The sequence below is a fragment of the Mustela erminea genome, chromosome 3 (genome assembly GCF_009829155.1).
Source record: "Mustela erminea isolate mMusErm1 chromosome 3, mMusErm1.Pri, whole genome shotgun sequence".
In the NCBI taxonomy this organism is placed as follows: Eukaryota; Metazoa; Chordata; class Mammalia; order Carnivora; family Mustelidae; genus Mustela; species Mustela erminea.
Window position 1 is genome coordinate 81,886,574 of NC_045616.1, and position 13,555 is coordinate 81,900,128.

Here is a 13,555-nt window from a genome sequence, read left to right on the forward strand (position 1 = left end):
ATTTATTTTCAATCCTACTAGGATTCTCCACGCTGGTCCAACCTCTCTGTAGATGAGGCAAATGACTGGAAAGAAGAATTATAAAGGCACATGAAAAGTGACTCTTGGCTCACTCTTTTGGGAAACCAACTTAAGAGCTGAGTGAGCTTGCTTGTATCTATTGAGTGTGGGCTGTACTTCCTATATCCAGCTCTCTCTATAAAAAATGGTTTCAGAAAAATTCAGTTAGTCTTTGGCTTAATTATAAGTCACTGGGCCCCTCATTTTAGTGTGTGTGTGTGTGTGCGCAAGCGTGCGGGTGTTGCACGTGTGTGTATCTGTGGTGGGGGGAGAACTTTGGGCACAAAGCATGTGTGTACTTGTAAAAAAGCATCTGGAATGTGTGTGTAGGAAGGGAACTTTTTGGTTCTTTACGTCAGGAGAGAGTACGTGGAGGGGAAGATGTACGTGTGTGTGTCTGTGCGCATGTGTGTGCGTGTATGTGTGTGTGTGTCTGTGAGTGAGTGAGTGTATGTCGCGCAGCCGGTGGGCGGAAGCACATGAGCAGTCAGCCTCTTCGAGATCCAGACAGTGGTGTACGACAGAAAATGTCACAGACAGAGATTGTTTTTGTTTCAGACCAGCACACGGGTCTTTGAGAAGCCCTTGACTTTCTCCTCCTCCTCGTCTTGTTAAAAAGGGATTAGAGTCCAATTAAGTCCTTTAATCCCAAGGTAGAGATTCATGTTTTAAAACAAGATTTACAGCTTCAAAAAAACACATCAGTGCAAGTTGAAGTTTGTCCTTTCAAGTTGCCACCTGCATCGTTCCAAAGAGTGTTTTCAGCAGAATCCCCAACATGTAGTTGTTCTTAATTACCTTGCCTCCTACCTCCAGTCCTTCATCTTTCCAAGTACCCTTCAACCTAAATAGCCACATGCTGTTAAAAGTACTTCTGCTTCTGGGCTGCCACACTCTCCACTCCCTTCAGTTGGCAATTCAGTGTTTGGGCTTAGTAATAATAGTAGGAAGAGCTAGTGCTCATCGGGTGTTTCGTAACGTGCCAGGCATTGTGCTAAGCACTCCACGTATTATCTTGTTTTCACTTTGCACTGGGCCCTGCGGATTATGTAGCCAGTCCTGAAAACACCTAGTAACCCACAGTTTCCCTTTCTCTTTTCCTTCCTTTCCACATGATGTCACAGGACAGAAAAGTCAATCTCTAACCATGATGCCAAAACCCTTTCGGGAAAACGGGTGCCATTTTTTGGAGGGAAGTTCTTTAAGGGACAGGAACCATGTTGTGGCTTTTGGTATGGGAAAGCAAAGTATCTGTGAGGATCTGGAAAGTTGTTTGACTCCTCTTGGCCTCAGTTTTCCCACCTGTAAATTGGGGATAACTCAAGAGGCCCTTTCAAGGACAACAGGAGATCACGCGTCTGCAGCTCTGACACGTAATACACACGGCAGTAGTTACTATTAATGCATTATGGATGCTCGGCAGGTACTAAATATCCAGTATTGCTTGTGACACGGTGTGCGTGACCCGCCTAATACCAATATGCCCTGATCCCAATGGTGTGTTTCCTACCTGCCCCACAGAGCTGGGAGGAAGGTCTGCTTTCTCCATGTGCTGGGTGATCACAGAGGGGTTGCTGGAGCTGATGAGCACAGGGGTGCTGATCTCCACCATATGGCGCCCCGAGGGAGAATGAACCATCCTGTTGAGAGTGTTCAAGGCTGTTGTGATGGAGAACTGTCCAGGCCCCTTCCTCCTGGACCCAGGGCTCCTTCGCAGGGTGGGTGTGTTGGCTGCTTTGCCACGGGAGGATGAGGGCACCAGGGACAGGCTCTTTGTGCGGCCTGACTGCCGGCCTTTGTTCTTCTCTAGGAGGTGTCTTGCAGTGAGATTGGGCTGGAAACACAGAAAGTCCATGACAAGTTAGCTTCCTGATCTAGTGTGAGCAGCTAAGTCCTACCCAGGTTAGTCTGACACGAGTTCAGATGCCACAGTCATCTTTGGTCAACTTCCATCTTTTAGCGATACGTCCCAGTTACTCTGCTGTATCAGTACACCCTGACGACTCCCTTGCAAAGCACGTATTGCTTTTATTCTTTACTGTGGTCTGTGGGAGTTAAAAATAAGCCATGATACTCTTCGCCGACGGGGAGCAGTCTTCCTTCTCCCATTTCTCCCAGGCACACCCCTACCCTTTTCCTCTTTGAGCCTCTCCCGAACGCCCCTGGGTGGGCTGCGGCCCCTGTGCTTTCCCACTGGGGCACTTTACACACTGCCCTGCAATCACTTCCCTTCCATTCCCACCCCCTACGCCCTGACTGGTAGCTACCTGAGGGCAGTCCATCTCTATTCTACTCCCCAGACGTGCACAGTGAGTGTCTGTGCAATCATGTGTATGTGAAAGTTGCTCAGGTTTATATATTTGAGAAGCATCTGCACCAGAATGTCAATCTGTCCGGAACTTTGAATCTTTAAGCTAAGACCAGCTTTCACTACTTCCTTTGAACACTTTCATCTCCCCACCATTCTTTCCTATTCCATATGTCTTAGTCCATGATAAGCTGGTAAATCAGGAAAAGAGAAGAGGAAAGAAAAAGAAAAGAATGAGCCCTATTTCGTAGAGTTTACTAATTTCTATGGTATAAATATCTATCAGTGGTTTACAAGTAGCTAGCAAAATTCCTGAAAATAAAAAAGCCAGCTCTTGCAATCTAGTCCTAGCTCTGGGACAACCACCAACTGTGCTGTATTTTGAGCTCAGTTCCTTCGGAAGGCTGAAATACGCTGACCAAATTGCCCCCCAAAGCCATAAGTCTCATTCTAATGTAGAGATTCAACTATAAAAGTAAAAGGGAATTTGCCCATTTAAGAACTTCTTATGACAATGGGCAAAGGACTAAAATAGCCAATATCGAAAGTTTTAAAGATTTCTTTTTTTTTTTTTTTTTTTTTTTTTTTTTTTTTTAATTTTTGGTCAGAGAGAGAGGGAGCATAGGCAGGCAGAGTGGCAGGCAGAGGCAGTGGGAGAAGCAGGCTTCCCGATGAGCAAGGAGCCCAATGTGGGACTTGATCCCAGGATGCTGGGATCGTGATCCAAGCCAAAGGCAGCCACTTGGCTGACTGAGTCACCCAGGTGTCCCACCAATAATGAAAATTTTAAAGAGGAGGTAGTTCCTACCTCAAGAAGCTTGTAATATTGTGAAAGAGAAAATCATCAGGTAGGGAAGTGGCATTATTATGTCTACTTTACAGATGAGAGAGCTGTGGACAAGAAGGGGTGATCTATAAATGGCACAGCCAGTAAACAACAAAACAAGAGAATATCAGATAGAAGTAAGAGCTTTGTGGGATGCCTAGGTGGCTCGATTGGTTAAGTGGTTGCCTTCGGCTCAGGTCATGGTCCCAGTGTCCTAGGATCGAGTCCCACATCAGGCTTCTTGCTCCATGGGGAGCCCGCCTTCGATATATAAATAAAATCTTAAAAAAAAAAAAGAAAGAAAGAAAGAAAGAAAGAAAGAAAGAAAGAAAGGCGGGCTTTGGAGTGATAGAGAGTGGCAGGGGGAGGTGCCTACTGGTGGGGGGGGTGTCAAGGAAATCCCACTGAGGAGATGACATTACCAGGACACAGATGACACGAAGGAACTAGCCATGTGAATATGGGGGTAAGAATATTCCAGACAGAGGGATCATATCCTAATGGAAAGATCCTAAGGATGTAAAAAACAGTCTATCTGAGAAAAAGTCAGGAAAGAAACCAAAGTTGGAACAGAGCGAGTGAGGAGCAGGTAGTCAAAGAGACAGGCAAGAGCTGGGTCCCAGAGGTCCTAGGAGGCTCAAGTTTATTCTAAGTGTAATAGGAAGCCTCTGGCAGGATTAGATAGAGGAATGACATGATCTGATTAATGCTTTTAAAAGCTCATGTTACGGTTTGGCAGTTTCTTAACCAAGTTAAACCCACACTTAGCATCTGACCCAGCCAGCCCACTCCCACGTAATTACTGAAGAGCCATGAAAACTTAGGCCCACTCAGAAATTGGTATGCAAATGTTTATAGTACTTTACTCATAGCTGCTAATAACTGGAAATAACTGCATTGTCTTTGAACTGGTGCACGGACAAACAAACCCTGGCACATCCATACAGTAGATCATGGCTCGTCAATAGAGAGGGACAAGCTGCGGATCTACCTAACAACACGGATGAGTCCAGAATGCTCTGTGCTAAGTGAAAGAAGCCAGACTCAGAGGTTACATTCCGTATGATTCCACTGATAGGACATTCTGGAAAAGGGAAATTACAGGAGCAGGAATGAGATCAGCACTGCCAGCAGTTGGGAGTCAGGGAAGAGGCTGGCTACAGAGAGTCTGCATGCTGTTGTAATTTGGGGGGAGGTGTTGAGACTACTCTATTATCTTGATGGTGGTGTATGTATTTACCAAAATTTGTAGAAGTGGACACCAAAAAGAGTAAATTCTACCGTATGCAAATAAAAAGAAACACATAAAAGCTCATTCTGGATGTTATTTGGAAGTGCCAGCCCATAAGTAGGGAGACCAGCTAGGAAGTTCTGGAAATTGTCTAGGCAAGCTCTGACGGCAGTCTGGAAGAGGGGACAAGGTCTTACGTTCCCTAGAGCACTGATCCCTCCATTGTTCACCCGGTAAGAGGACAATATATATTCTCTGAGTTGAATGAGTAAAATTCTTTATGGTCATTCACAGGTACAATGAAATAGGCTGATTTTTTTTCTTTTTCTTTTTTTTTTTCCCCTCTACCTAATTGTTCTGTCCCCAGGTGAGCAACACCTTCATTGTTTTCATCAGAAACATTGACAAAGGGCTCAGTGTGACTCTTGGTCTGCCCTGTGCTCTGCCAACATGATTAATAGCTCAGTTGAGGGAGGACTGCACAGCTCTTAAATTTGTATCCACTCATTTGAAACAATATCCTTGAGGTTCATTGGGCTGAGCAAGGTTCACATAACCCAGGCAGGGCTCACTGGAGAAGTCCTGACAGGAATGGGTCTAAGCTCAGCATTTGTTTTACCACCTTTTTATCCAGGTGCTCTTCAATAAATCAAATGATACATTAACAAGAAAAATCCTGTTTGTGCAGAAAACAACAACAACAACAACCCCCCCAAAAACCCACGTCACTCTTACAAGAAAGCTTTCCTTCTTTCCTACTGCTTTGCTTGGCACTAGTAATTCAAAACTTACTTAAAGAGTTCTCAGCAGGGCGCCTGGGTGGCTCAGTGGGTTGAGCCGCTGCCTTCGGCTCAGGTCATGATCTCAGGGTCCTGGGATCGAGTCCCGCATCGGGTTCTCTGCTCCGCGGGGAGCCTGCTTCCTCCTCTCTCTCTCTGCCTGCCTCTCTGCCTACTTGTGATCTCTCTGTGTCAAATGAATAAATAAAATCTTTAAAAAAAAAAAAAAAAGAGTTCTCAGCAAGTGCTAGTCTTAATGAAATGACTGGAGTCAAAATTTAAGTACTGCTTTAAAAAGCTCAATTAAGATTTCAAGTAATTTTTGAAAATCAGGTTCCCAGATTAGAGCAACCACTTGATTATCCTTTTCCCCTCCTCGCAATTAGGAGAACAAATGAAGCAATGGCTAGTTTGATGATAATCTTGAGGGTTCTTGTAATCGCTAATTTTAGAGGTGAAGTAGTGGGGAGAATGTCCAAATGAATAATCATTAAATGTAGAAGTTTTGGGAAAAAGGATATCAGAGATGGGTAATAAAACCAATGGTCCTTTCCCCCCCCAGAGCTATGGAGAAGCATCTTGAAATAATGCAGGGGACCGTGCAAACTCTAAAATGCAAAAATTGAGCCATCTCCTATGTATCCAGCTAGGTATTAACTGTAGCTGATCTCTGTCCTTGGAGACTTAACCACTGTCTCCCCATGTTAACTATTAACTGTCCCTCTTTAGCATATGCTACTTGACCCAGCAAATGCCTCCACTGCTAACCTAAGCAGATATAAAGCAGAAAGTGAGGCACACATTCTTGACCAGTTCTTTTGCCCTGTTCCTCACTTCGCTCAACATTCAAGTCCTGTGGATCTACCTCCTAAACGGTGTTTGAATCCATCCACTTATTTCCCATCTCCTGGTCCAACCCACTGTCGTCTTGTAACTGGGCCATGCACACACTGGCCTCCTAACTGGTATTTCTGCTTTTTCTGCTCTCCTCTTCAAATTATTCTTCCCACTGTAGCCAGAAGAACAGTCTTTAATAAACCCACGTCTGATAGACTTCCTGGGTCCCTTAAAATCTTTCCATGGTGTCTACTGACTTCTGGATCAAGTCCAAACTTTTTATGATACAGCAGAGATCATGATATTTACTAGACAGTCCTTGTGCTCCCAGGTACTTCTCAGCTACCTTGAAGACAGATGGGGCTAGGGGAACTAGCTAATATTTTTTTTACATAGTACTTGTTCTGTGTTAGTCTAGCCTGTGCAGTATAAGGAACACAGCCATTAGGTATTTAGAGAAGACAGAGACAACTGAGTGGTCAGTTAGTGGTGAAATTTTATGGAAGAAGCCAAGCTTCTAGTTGAGCCTTGTAACCCGAGTGAGATTTGAACAGGTGGAGATAATTGGGTGTGTGTGCCTCAGCAAGAGGAAAAGCACTGATAATGAGAATATTGTTTACTAGAGACCGTAAGAAGACCAGCCTCTCGGGACTCATCCTCTTTCCTTCCCTTCCATTTTTCATCCCTTCGATATTAACTGAGTGGAAAGAGTTGTGGAGAACCTTGCAAGCTGGATAGTGTTCTGGGCACACACCATTTGCTTCAGAACCTGTTTTGGCTCTTAAGAATGAAAGAACTGGTCGCCTGTATCCTCAATTATGCCTTTGTCTGTTTTCACCCAACCTTCCTAGAGGGTGGAAAGCATGCCTCTAACTGCATTTGTAGCTCCCCACTGCTTACTTTTAATATATATATATATATATATATATATATATATATATATATATATATTTAAGATTTTATTTATTTATTTGACAGAGAGAAATCACAAGTACACTGAGAGGCAGACAGAGAGAGAGAGAGAAGGAAGCAGGTTCCCTGCTGAGCAGAGAGCCCGATGCGGGACTCGATCCCAGGACCCTGAGATCACGACCTGAGCCGAAGGCAGCGGCTTAACCCACTGAGCCACCCAGGCGCCCCCCCACTGCTTACTTTTAATGCTTTGTGCCTGGTAAGCATCCAGTTAATGCGTTTAAACAATGGAACCTCTTTTAAATTTGTAATGACCTGCCTCAAGCCAGGGTGAGGCTGGAGGACACAGAGGTTAGGAACTCCAGGTTACAGTATTACATTTGAGAAGCAGGTGGACGGAGTCTAGCATGTGCTCTTCCTTTGTTTTCTTTTTAAAGTAGCTTTAAAAAGCCCAGAAAGAATATATCAATATGATCCTATCAGAAGATTTATAGGATACAAATTACGGAAGAATAGGAAAATTATCTAGAATTTCACTATCTCGTGATCACCAGTGTTAATATTTTAGTACAGATTCTTTCAGGCCTCTATTTATATACACACACACATATTTATAAACCTAGTTTCATACAGTTCCATTTATTTATTGTGATAAAAAGCACATGACATAAATTTACCCTAATAACTTTTATTAATTATTTTTTTTATTTTTCTAATAACCGTTTTAAAGTATATGATTCAGTAGTGTTGAATATAATTCATATTGTTGTGAAACAGATCTTCAGGACTTTCTGATCTCCTAATCCAAAACTCCATACCCATTAAACTTAGTTTACTTACCAAGAAATCATAAGCCTCTTTCCATAATACCAAATACTTAATGATATTGAATATTCTTCTTTAACATTATTTTTCATGGGTATTTATCTTTTCATCACCATAATTTTTAACAATGAAATCCTTATTGCCAGATACTTAGATGATTTCTGTCTTTTCACCATTACACACAAGGCTATGGTGAATACTCTGTACTTCTACCTTTGCATACTTGTTTGAACGTTTCTTTACAATAAATTCTCAGATGTGGAATTGCTGAATCAAAGGAGATGGAGGTTTTAATGTTACTGATACAGGTTTATTTGAGTGTGAGCATGAGAAATCGCACAATTTATACTCCTATCAGCAGAATAAAAAGTCCCCAGAACTGGGTGGTACCTTCTGGCATCTTTTCTTTGGAGACCTTAGTTAACTTCTAGAATAAGCCTCCTGTCAAAAAGCCATTTTTGTCAGGCATCCCTGTGGCGCATGTGTATTTTGGTGAGTGTGCATCTGATGCAGACTTGATATTCACGTACCTCTACGAACAAGATCGGGAAGATGCCCACTTGATCTCCTAACTTGCCTTCTGCCCAGTTCTCATCCACTCGGCTGATCACAGTGATGATATCATCCTGAAAGAGACAAAGTCTCAAGGTCAGCATCTGCTCTTGGTTTTCAGATGGTGAAAGCTTTCACTGGAGACTAGCGTGGAATCCCAGATGGTGTCAAGTGTAAGAAATGTAACTCTTTCATAATTTATTGATAAAATCTTCCTCTATAAAGGGCAGCATTTGAATCACCAAGACTGCAAGAGGAGTAGAAATAATTTGGAGGACCAGTGGAATCCAAAAGAAAATTTGGAAATGTTTCTAAATTTCAATCACCAGCAGAATCTGGACTTTAGTTTATATTAATCTGATGCAAAAATCAATATGGGAGCCATAGGGAGATAGTTTTTTAGCTTAGCAAAAGGAAGAATAAATTTCATTCTAATTTTGAAGACTTTTCAGAACCTATTGAACTTTAGAAAAATTTTTTTATTTTTAAGTAATGTTTACATCCAACATAGGGCTCGGGTTCACAACCCTGAGATCAAGAGTTGCATGTTCCATGGACTGAGCCAGCCAGGTGCCCCATTCAATTTTTAATGTATCAAATGTTAAGGTGGCTTTTTTATTCAAAACTTTCTTATTATAAAAGATTACATGTAGGGACACCTGGGTGGCTCAGTGGGTTAAGCCTTTGCCTTCAGCTCAGGTCATGATTTCAGGGTCCTAGAATTGAGCCCCGTGTCAGGCTCTCTACTTGGTGGAAAGCCTGCTTCCCCTTTTCCCTCTGCCTGCCTCTCTGCCTGCTTGTGATCTCTCTCTGTCAAAAATTTAAAAATCTTAAAAAAAAAAAAGATTACATGTAGATTTCTAGACATATGAGAAAATATAGTAAACAAAACAAGTAATTCTACCACAATATAGATACAGCCATTGTTAACACCCCCCCACCCCAGATTCTTCTCTATGAAGATAAAACATATATACATATAAATACACTGATTCCTAAAAACTCTGCTGGAAACAAACACACATACAATAAAGTTCATAAAGTTTGGATGTAAAGGTTGATGAATGTTAACACCCATTATATTCATGAAACCCCATCCGGATCAAGAGATACAGAACATTTCCAGTACCCACAAGCCTCCTTTGTGCCCTTACCCATCATCTAGCAAGCGGTACCCACTGTTCTGACTCCTAGTATATGCGTATGTATACATTCATTTGCCTATATATAGCGTATATATTTATATATATATAAATATATATTTATATTTCATACAAAAGAAGTCCTAGAGGACACACTGATTTTTCACTGTATACCATATCAGGAATGCCTTTCCACTTCCATATCTGTTCGTCAGTCCAAAACTGAATATCTATCTACCAGTCGCTCTCAAGTTCTGATTCATGTCTCTCAGGAATTTAGATAAATCCAAATCTGAGTTCCTTATTGCATTATACCTTTTCTTAGCTTTCTCTACCCCATCACAACTTACAACGACACATTTATAGGTTATAACATTTTTAAGGCTTGTCTACCCCAACAGACTATAAACTCCATGTGTTCAGGGCCTCTGTCTGCTCTGCTCATTTCTGTGTTCCCAGCACCCAATACAGTGGTTCCCATTTAGTAATCATTCAGTAAATATTTCTCAATGAATTGTCCATGCATGAATAAGTGAATGTGTGAGTAAACTGTACAATCTAGGGGCATCTGGGTAGCTCAGTTGGTTAGTAACTGCCTTCAGCTCAGGTCATGATTCTGGGATCCTGGTGTCCTGGGATCGAGCCCCATGTTGGGCTCCTTGCTCAGCAGGGAGCCCGCCCTTTCCCTCTACCTGCTGCTCTGCCTACTTGTGCTCTCTCTCTCTCTCTCTGTAAATAAATAAATAAAATTTATTAAAAAAATTGTACAATCTACTAAGATAGAAAACCCTAGGACAAGAGCACTTTTGGGAGGAAAGATCTTGGGTTTATTTTGGACTTGCTGAGTTTAGGAAGACCATGAAATTTCCTAGTGTAGTCGCAGCCTTCCAAAGCTTCCAGAAGATCAAACCCTCTCTTCTGTTTCCTTTGTCATAATTTCCCATTCATCTGTCTGTTCCTTCCACTAGTCTGCCAGCTCTGTGAGGTAGGGACAATGGTACATCATTTCATCCCTAGTGGGCAGCTTGGCACATGGATGGGCTCAGTGAATGAATGGGCAGGTGGAGTTAAGTTTTTACAAATTTTGCAAATTCCCAGAGAGCGGCAAAAACATAAATAATGATTCCTGCCTCTGCCTTCTTCCAGTGGTGTCTCCAGAGCTCAGTGCTTAATGCCTGGCACAAAGTAAATACTCAGTAAATATCTCTGGGATTAAACTGCCCTTCCTCTAAGTGTCACTGAAGCACAGACATTGCAGTTTGGGTCATGGAATGACCTTCCTTAGGGGACTCACTCTGAGGTGCCAAGACAATAATGATCAATATTTCAAAATATGGAGGACAGTGATGTTATCTAGCTTGAGGCAATGTGAAATAAATCTCCTTTCTGATGGTGGTAGAATAAAAATCTTTTACAAAATAGAAGACCTTTCCTAAGCTACTGTACCAGAGCCACTTCTAGTACTTGATGCACTTATTGCAAGCAGCAAAGAGTGAAAATCACCCTAACTTTGGCCTCTCTGAGGGAATTTAAATGTTTAAGGAATAATAAATACAGAATACAGAGAATTAAAGTAGTCCAGACTTTAGTAAAACTGTTGTTACTTGCACACGGTGAGGAATTATCCTCACCTCATATTATATGAGGAATTAAAAAAAAAAAAGAGGCAAGAAAATATTAGGGTAATTAATATGCTTGGAAAATATTATCTTGTAAGAGGTTATTTATATATAAAGATATGATTATCTTACTGTGTGTTTGGAGGGCTTTGAATACAATGTTTATAATAAAATAGAATGTTGTAAAGAGTGAAATGAGAGCCTCAGAAGTTGGCCACCAAGAATGCCTTACAGATACATAAAGAGGTAAGAGCTGTATTTTGCCCAGCACATTGTCAAAATGTATTTGTAAATTTTTGTCTGCTTATCTGTCTCTCCCCCTAGTCTGCCTGAGGGCAGGAACTGTGACTTTTTCATACTGCATCCCCAGTGCCTGCAAAGAAGTACTCAAGAATGACTATAGGATGAATGATGGGGCGCCTGAGTGGCTCAGTGGGTTAAAGCCTCTGCCTTCGACTCAGGTCATGATCCCAGAGTCCTGGGATCAAGCCCCCCGCATGGGGCTCTCTGCTCAGTGGGGAGCCTGCTTCCTCCTCTCTCTCTCTGCCTGCCTCTCTGCCTACTTGTGATCTCTGTCAATGACATAAAATCTTTAAAATAAAAAAAAAGAATGACTATAGAATGAGTGAATGAGTGAATACTTACTTTCATCATTGCAAGAGGTAAGGCTTAAGGATTTCCATCAAATTCTCATTTAATTTCTCTGGCAACTTCCATTTAGTTTTGAATTACACACACACACACACACACACACACACAACACTACATACATGTGCACACATATCTACATATAAACATGCATGTGAAAATATGTATACTTTTTAAAGATCAGCAAGTATTATACAACTCCAGGTTCTGCCACAGTCTCTCTGTAGTCTTTCGTGATCTCCATGGGTGCCCAGAATCTTACCTTGAGGAAGGTCAGGCAGTCCTGGTTCTCACTCCTGTCTTTGTCTCGTAGGTCAAAGTTGTAGAGAGCTCGGCAGAGTGGGGGTGGCTGGGGCAGCTGCTTGATGACTTCCACGGAGCCGGCTGGGAAGATCCCGCTGACTCCATTGATCTCCCCCTGGTACCATTTCTCATCCAGCTGCCTCCGGAGAAGGATGACATCTCCCTTATTAAACTTCAGGTCACCAGGATTCTGCCCTCGGTAGTTACATAAGGCCTTTGCTCGTGGCACCTGCAGTGGCACAGACCAATGAAATGTATCCTTAGCTCACAGGCAAGGGGGACAGAAGGAATAACAGTAAAACTGACCACGGAGCACTTCCCATGTGTTAAGTGCTGGATGTGGATCATCTTCTTGAACCTTTGAGATAGACATTCTTATTACCTCCTCTTCTAAGTAGGGCCACTGAGGCACAGAGGAGGTTAGTACCTTGCCTATGGTGACCCAGCTGGGAAAGCAAAGATACAGGGTCTGAACTCAGGCTACAGGATTTCAGAGTCCCTGTTCTTTTTTCTTTTCTTTTCTTTCTTTTTTTTTTTTCTTATTAATACTGTGTGTATTTGTCATCCCTCTGTCAAACCCTGAGTCAACCACTTTCTGCAGGCTGCCTGGGGAGGTATAGGGAAAGGAACATATAGGGCAGATGAGACACTGGAGGAAAACCTAAGGGAGGTGGAGACAGTTCCTTCACATGGTGAGGAGGATGAGAAAGGCCACCAGCAGGCAAAAGAGCCCTGTGGCCTCTGAGAGAGCAAAGCCCAGAACAGCACAGGAGAAGAGCTGTTGCTTCAGAGAGGGATTCCTGCCATAAGCAATGATGAGGCTCCCAAACAGTCCCAAAGTCAGCTCCAGCGCCAGCCACCCACCCCCATGGCAGCCCTAGCCCCAATGAACTTGGCTGCTGTGTTGATGTCACTTGCAATGGCACTGGTTGGGAAGCTGTGGCTAGGAATGAGTGAGGTCAGGGGACGTGGGGCTGTCAAGCTGCTGAGGGTCTTATAAGTGTCTCCAGGGGTTTTAGCACCACTGTAGCTGGTGACCAGCTCAACGCTGAGAGGTACTCCTTACCAAGAAGTGGGTGGAGACGAACTTTGTAGCGGTGTACATTTTCAGGGGATGAGGGGCTGTTGGCAGAAGAGCTGCTCCCAGCGCAGAGAAGACAGAGAGGGGCGGGGGCCAGAGTCCCTGTTATTAATCACTATGCAGGGAACAGGATTTTGGACTTCCACAACTGTGTGGACTTGAGTGAGTCAGTGACTCTTTTGGGGGCCTGAATACTGATTGGGAATTCTGGCTCTACCTCTTTCCTTTCATGTGACCGTAGTCACGTCATTTAATCTGTCATAAATCATATCTATTTATAAAATGGCGTAATAACAGAATATGTACTTCATTAGGGTAGTCATGAAGACTAGATATTTATAATGCATTTTCTAAAGATTTTATTTATTTGAGAGAGAAAGAGAGAAGTAGAGAACACCAGCAGGGAGCGGGGGGCAGAGGGAGAGGAAGAAG

At 42.8% G+C, this 13,555-nt stretch overlaps 1 protein-coding gene and 1 pseudogene across 6 annotated transcripts in view; both read right to left on the minus strand.

The window, feature by feature from the left end:
- Window positions 1-13,555, minus strand: part of SH3RF2 (SH3 domain containing ring finger 2) — a 122,908-nt gene that overhangs the window by 56,814 nt on the left and 52,539 nt on the right. For all 6 annotated transcript variants that reach the window (XR_004284017.1, XM_032336291.1, XM_032336295.1 and 3 more), the window contains exons 3-5: window positions 12,002-12,271; window positions 8,309-8,404; window positions 1,571-1,894 (exon numbers count right to left, since the gene is read on the minus strand). Coding sequence is in view for 5 of the 6 variants with exons in the window: in XM_032336291.1 (XP_032192182.1) it covers window positions 1,571-1,894; window positions 8,309-8,404; window positions 12,002-12,271 (690 nt within the window). In the remaining variant the exon portion in view is untranslated. The remainder of the gene's footprint in view (window positions 1-1,570; window positions 1,895-8,308; window positions 8,405-12,001; window positions 12,272-13,555) is intronic.
- Window positions 12,279-13,533, minus strand: LOC116586399 (annotated as a pseudogene).